Source organism: Zingiber officinale, chromosome 8A (assembly GCF_018446385.1).
Source record: "Zingiber officinale cultivar Zhangliang chromosome 8A, Zo_v1.1, whole genome shotgun sequence".
Classification (NCBI taxonomy): domain Eukaryota; kingdom Viridiplantae; phylum Streptophyta; class Magnoliopsida; order Zingiberales; family Zingiberaceae; genus Zingiber; species Zingiber officinale.
In genome coordinates this window covers 60264876-60276012 of record NC_056000.1, presented here as the reverse complement: position 1 = coordinate 60276012, position 11137 = coordinate 60264876, and the positions used below count along the sequence as shown (strand labels likewise).

At 39.9% G+C, this 11137-nt stretch overlaps 1 protein-coding gene across 1 annotated transcript; it reads left to right on the top strand.

The window, feature by feature from the left end:
• Positions 1-2337: 2337 nt before the first annotated feature.
• LOC122010882 (probable CCR4-associated factor 1 homolog 11) lies at positions 2338-10834 on the top strand. Its single transcript, XM_042567351.1, has 2 exons — positions 2338-3153; positions 10817-10834. Exons 1-2 carry the CDS (start codon positions 2338-2340, stop codon positions 10832-10834), a joined length of 834 nt encoding a protein of 277 aa, XP_042423285.1.
• The last annotated feature ends 303 nt before the right edge of the window (positions 10835-11137 follow it).

Genomic DNA, 11137 nt, shown 5'->3' with positions numbered 1-11137 from the left:
ATCAATAGGTTTTAGTTTAAAAATTAACTTTGAGTTTAACATATGATTTATCCCATTAATCCACGGATTTGACAATCATTTTTCGGATTTGATTTCCAGTTTATTTCCTTACCTATACTTTTAATTTAGCATAAATGAGCGTAAACATTTGTTTTTTAAAAAAAATTCAAACCAAAACAAATGAGTGGAAATTTCACAAAAGCCAAATAATGACGAAATTACAATTTAATTAAAGAACGGAAATGAATGATTATGCTGCTAGATTTAAGACATATAAATTATATATATAATGTAAAAAATTTATTGATCATTACATAGAATTCAATTAAGATAATGTATAAAAATAAAATTTCTTTTTTTTTTCATTCTTCCCTTATAAAAATAATTCAATCAAAATAAAATTATCTGATTCTGTCGGGAAATTGAGAAGACGGACCGGCTGGAACGACGTGTCTGGAAGGTTGACCGTATCCCCCTGACCCGGCTGAAGAGCTGTCTCCTGTGTTGACCGAGTCATCAGAAATCCTCTGGTCAACCGTACTTGTAGCCAGCAACCAGGTTGCCCCGGTCTCTGGTACCTCGGTGCTCGAGGCGGATCCCACGAATACATAAGCAGTCGAATAAATAGTGACACAATGAAATAAGCAACGAGTACGAGAACGTACCCTGGCCCCGGGGGGGGCGCCCTCGGATGAGTGTGTGAGTTGATCGGGATACTGACTGAGTCGCTGCGACCTTGAATAGTAGATAAATGTCGGCTAGGTGAGTAGTTGGCTCCGGTGGCTCGGAGCCGGATGTGATATGGATCCATAAGACGACGCACTGTCCGACTACAACCTCGGCTCGCAGGCTGGAATACAACAGCGGCACGAAGGCCGAATACTCCATCGGCTCGTAGGTCGGGATACAAGAGCGGCACGAAGGCCGAACACACTCTCGGCTCGCAGGCCGGAATATAGGCATAGTACGATACCTGAGCCCTCGGACGGCGGCTGCTTGGAGGATGACGACGACCACCAGGAGGTGTCGGCGGCTGCAGCAGTGGCAACCATAGATGACGCCGCTGAATGCCGGAGACGTTGGCCGCCGAAGGCGGCTATGGCAATGGCTGCCCAAGGTGGCAGCACTGGCTACAGGAGGCGGCTCTGGCGTGCTCTCATTGATGGCTATGGTGCGAGGATGTGTAGACGCTTGCTGGAGGTGTCGGCGACGACATCCACTACCGTTGGGGGCGGCGGGAGGCACTGAGGTCGGAGGAGAAGGGAGGAGGTGGCTCCCCGTCGCCGGCGGATCTCTCCGGCGGTAGTAACGAGGGATCCAGAAGCCAGAAGAAGCCTTTGCTTCTGTCCCTGGTGGTGGCAGCAGACAACCGAAGCACCTCCCGTGCGCGAGGCGGCGGAGAAGATCAAAGAGGAGAGGAACGGTGAAGACTTCGGCAGTGCCTGAGATCGTGACCTCCGGCGAGGGAGGAAAAAAAGGGGAGAGCTCGTGAGGATGCTGGCGAGAGGCGCAAGGACGAGGCATAATCCTCTCCTCTCTGCAATGCTGCAGCTTCCTCTGCTCCGGCGAAGGGCACGGGAGGGAGAGAACTCCCCTTGGCTGGCGGCACCCAAAAACCTGAACCGGCCCCTCCTCTTTCTAATTACTCTACTGCCCCCTACCATATCCGCATCATTATCTAATACAACAAAATGTTTATTATGCTTAATATCTTTAATTTAATCGATATCTGTCTTAATTCTATCATTTATTTGAATAATTTTTTCTTTATCAAATTACCCGAAGCTTATGTGACGTTCAATCCAATCGTAGATATTAAACCTATTATATCTCTTTTCTATTTTCTATCAGTCTATTAAGTCACATGCTCGTTCAGGATGTTGTGATTTACCTCTCTCGTGATGGCCTTGGGTCGGGTGCGGCAGAAGCGTTGGGGGCAAACGATTTCGCCTTTTTTCACATGTTTTCTATCAGCCTTTGTTTGACAAGCTGGATGGCAACAACTTTAATTAATTAATTAATCAATACTAAACCCGGCCCCTAGTTGAGCTCACTAATTACTGCTGGTTTATCCTTGACTTAAAGTCCTGATCGCTCGTTTAGCATCATTAATTCAAATATATATATATATTACTATTTAGCTTCGCAGCAACTAATTAATTCTGTTTAGTGTGTTTGCGATTTTCTCTCTTTAATTTGAATTCCATTTCCCGCTCTATTTAAACTCCCCCTCCTTTCAATTCAACTCGATCGAAACCTAACATCTCCTCGATCGAAACCTAACATCTCCAGCCTTCCACTACTTTCGTATTTCTAATATCATCAAACAGACTCATCATGGCTGTTGCAGTCGTCAACAATAACGATATGCTAATTTCCTCTTCCGCCTTCAGCACCAGCGCCAGCAGAGTCGAGGTTCGCTCCGTGTGGGCTCATAACCTTGACGAGGAGTTCGCCCTTATCCGCTCCGTCGTCCCGTTCCACCCCTTCGTCGCATTGGACACCGAGTATCCTGGCGTCGTCGTCGCTTCCAAAAATCCCTACTGCACCCTCACCCTCTCCCAGCGCTACGAATTGATCCGCGCCAACGTCGAGGCCCTCCGCATCGTCCAGGCCGGTCTCACCCTCTCCGACGCCGCCGGCAACCTCCCATGTGCCATCTACAGCGACGGCACTTGTGTGCGTTACGTGTGGGAATTTAATTTCCGCGACTTCGACATCAGCCGCGACCGTTACGCCCCTTCCTCCGTCGAGCTGCTCAAGGCTAATGGCATCGACTTCCAAAAGAATCAAGTATGGGGCATCGACTCTTGCAGATTCGCCCAGCACTTGGCCACCTCCGGCTTGCTTTCCTTTGGCCATTTTTCTTCCGTCTCCTGGGTTACCTTCCAAGGCGCCTATGACTTCGCCTTCCTAGTCAAGATGCTGACATGCGACTGCAAATTACCAAAGACCGTTCATGAGTTCTTGCACCTTGTTCACTTCTTTTTCGGCAAAAGGGTGTTCGATGTGAAGCACCTTAGCAAGCATTGTCCTGGGCTTTACGGAGGATTGGAGCGGGTGGCCTCTACCGTCCGAGTTGAGCGAGCAGTGGGCTCTCGACATCAGTCCGGCTCCGATAGCTTATTAACATGGCAGGTGTTCTACCAAATCGCTTCTCGTGTCAATCCACAACTCATCCATCGCCCAGAACACATGGGAGCAGTCTTTGACCTCCAACTGCCTTAGGGTTCATGGTTTATATATCACAGTTATACGTTGATAGTGGTTCAGCATCACATTAATTCTTTGGATCATGAGTAGTACTTGTTGTTTTGATTTGTCTTAAATATAATCATCCCCTAGTGTGTTTTGGATCATACTCTGCTCAAATTCTGAACGATACTTAAAAACACTGCATGATTGATCTTTTGGAAGGCTATTAATGTGAATAGAAATGGTGCGCTAGAGATGACATTGAATGATGCCTTCATTTAAAAATTGATGCAGAATATATATATATATATATATATATATATATATATATATGGATGGTTAGGATCTTATTAATTAATTATTATGTGTTTTTGAAAAATTGTAATCAAGACTTGGAATACAAAGACCTCAAAATATTTGGCTTTATTTGTTGAAGAATATAAATGCTAAAAATTTGTTTTCTTTGATAATGCATGGTAAATTATCATGTGGACCCTTATTTCATCTTTTTTCCCTCTCTTCATAACGTTATATATTAACTTTTTTGTTTGGACGAATAATTTATTGGCTACATGAATTCTAATTTGGAAAGAGGTTTGATTTAGTTATTATTTACTTGTATGGAACCATTTTCTTGATTTTTTTAAAAACTAATTTATGGTATAGATTTACATCAAGCTATAGACACTTGGTATGATGAAGGATAATGCAGTGTCTTATATAAGAGGGTCAAGATTTAGTATCTCTAGATCTACAATTGAGGTAAATTAATTTGAGTTGAAGCCAACTTTTATTTCCATGGTTCAGCAATATCAATATGGCGGTGGTCCAATGGAGGATTCAAATCATCACTTTGATAATTTCAATGAACTATGCAGCACCATGCATATCAATGGAGTTCCTCTAGAAGCTATAAAATTATTATTATTTGGATTTTCTTTAAGTGACAGAGCAAAAACATGGTTGAATTCCTTGCCTCCAAATAGAATCACCTCTTGGGCCCAATGTGAGCAAGTTTTCCTGGACAAATTCTTCCCACCGAGCAAGATAGCACACCTTCGAAATCTTATTGTGAGTTTCAAGCAGACAAACTCTGAATCCCTCTACGAAGCTTGGGACATATTTAAAGTAATGTTGAGAGACTGCCCACCTTACGGATTAGAAAAATGACTTGTGATTCACACTTTCTACAATGGAATTAATTATCAGTCAAAGGTTTTCTTGGATTCTACTGCAGGAGACACATTGATGAACAAAGGACTTGATGAAGTAGAAGACATCATTTAAAGTGTGGCTCAGAATCATCACCAATGGGCCTCAGAAAGGAGCTTAGGAGTGATCAAAATACTAGAAAAATACAATGTGGATGCCCTTGATTTGATTATTGTAAAACTTGATTTTTTATCTAAGCAGTTTGAAAATTTGAATACATACCTTGTAAATGCAATTTCTATATCTTGTGAAGTATATGGAGCCTCAAAACACCTTAAAGATGCTTGTCCTCTGGGAGCTATCAGTATGAAATTATCCCAAGTGGAACAATGCGATGCTATTGGTAATTACAACTAGAGGCAAAATAACCTTTACTCTAATACTTACAACCCAGGGTGGACAAATCTTCCCAATTTCTCATACAAGAATAATCAAGACTTTGGGAAGCAATTTGGCCAACAATCAAATCCACAACCAAGCTGATTTGAGAAGTTACTCAAGGAGATTCTAGCTAATCAGAATGAGATGAAGTCAGATATCAAGCAATTGAATATTCGATTGGACAACTCAGAAAAGCAGATTAATGCAGGAATGGACAATCTGGACAACATATTAAGATGCTTGAAAATCAAGTAGCTCAAATAGCTAGTTCTTCTTCCTCAAGAGTACAAGGCAATTTCCCTAGTAAACTTGAATTAAATCCCGTGGAGCATTGCGAGGCGATTGAGCTAAGAAGCGGATGGACCTTGGGCATCCCCCAAGTGACCGCTATAGTTAGAGATGGAATTGACTATAGTGAAGAGCCATCTACTTCTTCCTTCGTTCCAGAGCAAGAGAAAAAAGGAAGAAGAGATTACCGAGGAGGTTAGAGAGCTCTCACCTGTAAGTAAAATTTAGATAGTTCTGTTGCCTCAAAGATTGCTCAGAGCACAAAAGGATGCAGAGTTTGAAAAATTTCTTGAGAAGATCAAAGAGATTTGTATTGACATACAATTGTTGGGCGCTCTGCATTAGATGCCTAAATTCGCCAAGTTCGTGAAGAATATAATTTCTAATAAAAGAAGGAAGGGTTTGAGACGGTTGCTTTAACTGAGGGGGTAAGTGCATTACTTCTTAACACATTACCTCCTAAGCTCCAAGATCCAGGTAATTGTCAATACCATGCAAAATTAAAGATATTATTATCGACAAAGTCTTTTGTGATATGGGAGCTAGTGTCAGTCTCATGCCCCATTCAATTTGTAAGAAGCTGGGTTTAGGTGATCTGAAGTTGACCGCTATTGCACTTCAACTAGATATCCACTAGGCATAGTTGAGGATGTGAAGGTAGAGATAGGGAATTTTATTATCCCTACAGATTTTGTGGTCCTAGACATGGAAGAGGACCCAAAAATCACCATAATTCCACGAAGGCCTTTCTTGCCACAGCTAGAGCTAATATAGGCGTGAAGAATCACAAGTTATCATTGAAAGTTGGCAAGGAAGAGCTGATTTTTAATTTATCCCTAGCCTTACCATATCCAACTTTTGAAGTAACTTCAAACTCTCCTTCAAATATTTGGATTCTTATTGAAGATGATCACAGATTTGGAGAAGAAAAGCAAGAAAGATCTCTGCATCATCTGACTCAACCCCTAGACATAATAGTTAGTCCGGGGCGGAAAGACTTGGTGTTGGTTGGAAATCATTTTGTTATGCTTCACCATCCCTCCATACCATTGAAGACTCAGTTGATGGAGGATGCTGGCACAGTTAGTAGTGGAGGGGAGGGGAGCATCTCCCTTTCAAGGCTAAGGCTCTAAGTTGAGCCGTGTCAAGGGTCGAGCTAAGGACATAAAATGAGCACTCCTTGGGAGGAACCACAAGAGATTGCATTTCTTATTTTGTTTCTTTATTTTTCATTTTGTGGAGCTTAATGTTGGTGTAGCTGGGTCGTCAAGAGGGGAGGGGTGAATTACCTGCAAAATAAGAATACCCTCCTCAAAACTTTCAACTCAAGAATAATAGCAACAATAATAATAAGAAAATAAAATAAAGAAAAGCATGAAGACTCAGTGAGTTGACTTGGTTACAACCAAGAAGGTTGTTAATCCAAGGCGGTTGAAAAAGCACACTATGAATCTCCTTCACTGTAGGCGGAGAAGCCTTTTTACACACTAAGAAAGCACATAAATTGTTAAGAATTGAGTACAGAGTTGAATCGATAATTTCCTACCTTCAGGGGCCTTTATATAGCTCCTGGAAATCCTATCTCGAGTGTTGAGGGTGTCTCCAACGAGGTTGAGGGCGCCTCCAGCAAAGGTATGGATAAAACTTTATCCAATCTGTGAAACAGTCATGTAGACTGGGTCGAAGGTGCCTTCAATGACATTGAGGGTACCTTCAATGTTGAGGGCGCCCTCAATGCTGTTAAGGGCACCTTCAGCCTACATAGTCTAAATAGCTTCCAGATTCTCTTTTTCTTCTTCTTCCAAAGCTCCGATCGTTTGGGTGATTTCGCTCAACCGAAATAGGGCTCATCCGAACTCAATTTCCGGCCTTCTCCTCGAGTAGGCTTCCGTCCTGACTTCTCGTCCCTCAAACGTCGCGCACGTTCTTCTCATCCACTGGAGTACTCTTCCGCAACTCTTTCATCCTTCGGATGCACCAAGCCCGTCGGCTCCCTTCCCGTGACGTCCTTCTCGCTAGCTGCGTCTTCCCCTGAACTTCCTGCGCTCCTAAGCTCCTGCACACTTAGACACAGGGATCAAATAACAAACATGACCTAACCTAACTTGGTTGATCACATCAAAACAACCACGGGGTCCAACAATCTCCCCCTTTTTGATGTTCATCAACCCAAGTTCAAGTTAGGAAAAAAAATAGACAAGTAATTTAAAAAAATTACTAAACTAACATTTTAAGCAAAAAGGTTGCAATAAAAGAATTTGCAACACTAAGTAAAATTAAAAAATTTTAAAAAAATATTAGCTCTCCTAAAACTCCTCCTAAACAACTTGTACCTATCTCTCTCCCTTTGATCACATAAAAAAAATGGGGTAATAATTTTCAAGTAAAAATATTCTAAGTAAAAGTTACTCAAGTTTTAAAATAAAAAATTTTCTTAAGTTTTTGCAAACACAAATATTTTGGAAAATTAAAAAAAAATTAAGCATGAAAATTTTCTAAGTAAAAGAGAAATTCTAACTTAGGCAATTTTTAGAATTTTTTTTTGAGAAATTTCCAAAAAAAATTGTTTAAAGCATTTTCTAATTTTTATTTTCATGCTTTATCAGTAAGTTAATTAAATATTTTATTTCAATATTTTGGCTTCTAGGCAGTGGCGAGGCAGTAAGCCTTCTTGGTTATTGGAGCAACAACCATTTTCTTAGACAAAGCCTTAAAAGAAATTAACTGTTTAATTTTTCTTGTTGAAAGCGCTAACTTAGAAAATTTTAATCTAGAAAGGTTTTTGGAACCCAATATAGTTTCCTTCCTACCGGATTAATTAAAAACTTAGGGGGTACATAACTTTTGGGAACTTTTCTAAGTTGTCCTTGATGTTTTCTAATATACCAATTCAGCTTTCCATAAATTCTAAGTTTTGATTTTGGAAATTTATTTAAGCATGCATTATTTTTCAATTTTTAAGTTTTCAATTTCAATTTTTAATTTTTTATTTTCTAATTTTAGATTATTGTATATCTCAAGAGGACATGTCTTTTCTAAGTTTAATTTTAACATATCATTTTCCTTTTCTAATTTAACTAAATCTTTTGTAAGCACTTTAATAGATTGAAAGGACTGCTTAGGAGTTAGAGAACGTACCTTACTTACCTCTATTTCTAATGCTCCCCCTTCATTGCAGCTTTCTTCTTCTGATGATCTTCCCCCTTCATCTATGCTCATTTCTGAGCTAGACTCATCTTCTTCTATTTGATGGTTGGCCATTAGCGCTAGTCCCGAGAAAGCTTCGACTTCAGATTCAGAGGATGATGATTCATCCCATGTAACCTTCAGACTCTTGCACTTCAAGGATGTTGGCCTTTGAGACTTCTCCTTGTCCCTTTTCTTTAGTTTTGAGTAGTCATCCTTGATGTGCCCTTCCTCGTTACAGTTGTAGCTTCGGACCGCCCTTCTGTTGCGTTCATGCTTTCTTGACTGTGATCTAAATTTATTAGTCTTAATAAACATATTTAGTTTTCTTACCGATAGCGTCGCTTCAGTTTCATCGATCGACACTTCGGAGTCGGGATCATCCATCTTGGCTTATAGGGCAACATTTGAGATCTGATTTCTTTATTTGTTTTGGCTATGCAATTCGAGACTCCTGAATTTTGAAAGTAGAAAATAAATTTTATAAAGTACTTACTTCAAAGTCCTTAGAGATGTAGTAAGCATCTACTAAGGATGCCCACTCTAGAGTTTTTGGGAAGGCGTTGAGCGCATATCGGATAGAATCTCGGTTCACTACCGATTCTCCGAGATTGGTCAGTTGAGTTATCATCTCCTTAATTCTCGCTTGGAGTTGTGCTACCTTTTCATCGTTGTTCATCCGGAGATTTGTCAGCTGAGTCCGGAGGATGTCGCGCCTTGCTAATTTCGCTTATGAGGTGCCTTCGTTGAGCTCCAGGAACTTTTCCCAGAGGTCTTTGGCGGAGTCATAGTTTCTGATCCGACTTACCTTCTGGGGCATGTTGGTTAGTCCTAGGAAAATTGTACCGATTCTACTGTACAAAAATTCTGTACAAGTGTCAAACCTTTCCTTAAATAACCTATTGTATTCTTTAGAAGTTAAATTAGGAATCGCAGACAGAACTTAATATCATTGATTCCAAATTTAACTTATCTGTTCTTAATGGTTTAGATCTGAATCGCAAGCGGAACTTACACTATTGATTCAAATCCACCTATGTTATTTATTCCATTAAATATTAATTTTCAAAATTGGCTTACAGGACTACATGGCAAGGCACATGACCTTCTTAGATATGGGTACAACCACCATCGCCCAGACAAAGCCTTTTAAGGAAAGCTAATATTTAGTTTCCTTAAATAACTCTAGGTTAACCAAAAGGAACAATCGAATCACAAATTCAAAAAACAAAGAAAACACAAACTCGAAAAATAAATTCGAAAAACTAGATCTAATGCCTCTTGTATTTAGAATTCATACAAAGAAAAATAACTAGCATGATGCGAAAAATAATTGCTAATTATACCTTCTCTTTATATGCTAATAACATTGAGATCTTCTGTCGTATTCCTCGCATCGCCTTGGACGTCGTGTGAGCGACGATCCTCCAAGATGAACACCACTCAAAGAGCTTTCTTCTTCCTCCTCTAAAATCCGGCCACCACCTCCAATTTAGGAACCAAAGACAGCAAGAGAAAGGGAAGGGGAGAGATCTGGCCATCATGAGAGAGCACAATCAAGAGACTAGAATTAGATGCCTCCTTCTTCTTTTTCTTCTTCTTCTCCTTCTCCTCCTTCTTGTATCCGACCACTTAAAGAAACCACAAGCAATATGTAGCCGACCCTAGCATGATAAAGAGCTAGGGGCCGACCCTAAGGAGGAGACTAGAGAGAAGAGAGAAAAAGAATTTATTCACCCATGAAGCTTCTCCTCCCCTTCTTTTATAATACTTGCCCAAGGCAAATAAGGAAAAACTTTTTACAAAAATTAAAATCTTCTGCATGTTTTTCCTTTTCCCTTTTTATTTTTCCTTTTTTTTCTTTTTGATTGAATCAATCATCAATCATAGATTAGTTTTAATTTGATTGGATGATGATTTAATCCTATTGGCCGGCCCCTTGCTTGGGCACCAAGCAAGGGTGGCCGACCCCTATAAGGAAGGAAAAAATTTCTTTTGTAAAAATGTTATAAACTCTTATAAAATTTTACAAGCTCTCTTCTAATTTCCTAAAGTGGATGTTAAAAAGGAAAATTTTAAAAATTAAAACCATGTTTTAAAAATTAAAACCATGTTTTAAAATTTAAAACTTCTCTTTTAAAAATTTCCTTTTTTAACATGTTTACAAAAATTTAAATTTTAAAACTTCTCTTCCTTTTTCTAAAACCATGAGGATAGTTAAAAAAGGAAAATTTTAAAACTTATAAATTTTCTTTTAAAACATGTGGCCTAATTCAAATAAGGAAAATTTTTAAATTTTAAATCTCTCTTTTAAAACTTGTAGTTTTCTACAAAGAGAAGATTTTAAAAATTTAAAACACCCCCTTCTATTTGAAATATTATGGCCGACCCTTCCTATGCTTGGACACAAAGCATAGGGCCGACCCTCTTGAGAGGAGATGCGGCCGACCATTGCTTGGTCACCAAGCAAAGGACCGACCCCCTTCTTGGACACCAAGATGGGCCTTTCTTTGGATGGACTTGAGGGTTTAATGAGGCTATGACAGGGACCTAGAGGAGAAATTGGTTTTGACCTTTCGATGAGCTTGAGTATCCCGTGTTCGCCCCGAACACACAACTTTAGTTCATCGATAATAACTCATTCCAATAGAGAGTTATTATCGCACTACCGCACCAATCCCAAATTACATTATGAGCTCCTTCTTATCATGAGTGTGTTAATCTCCCCGTGTTTAAGATTACGAATGTCCACTAATTAAGTAAGTTACTGACAACTCACTTAATTAATATCTAGCTCCAAGAGTAGTACCACTCAACTTCATTGTCATGTCAGATTAAGTCCACCTGCAGGGTTTAACATGATAATCCTTATGAG

What these genes read in the sequence shown, in the direction of transcription:
- LOC122010882 (XM_042567351.1), top strand. Translation starts at nt 2,338, where the DNA reads ATGGCTGTTGCAGTCGTCAACAATAACGATATGCTAATTTCCTCTTCC.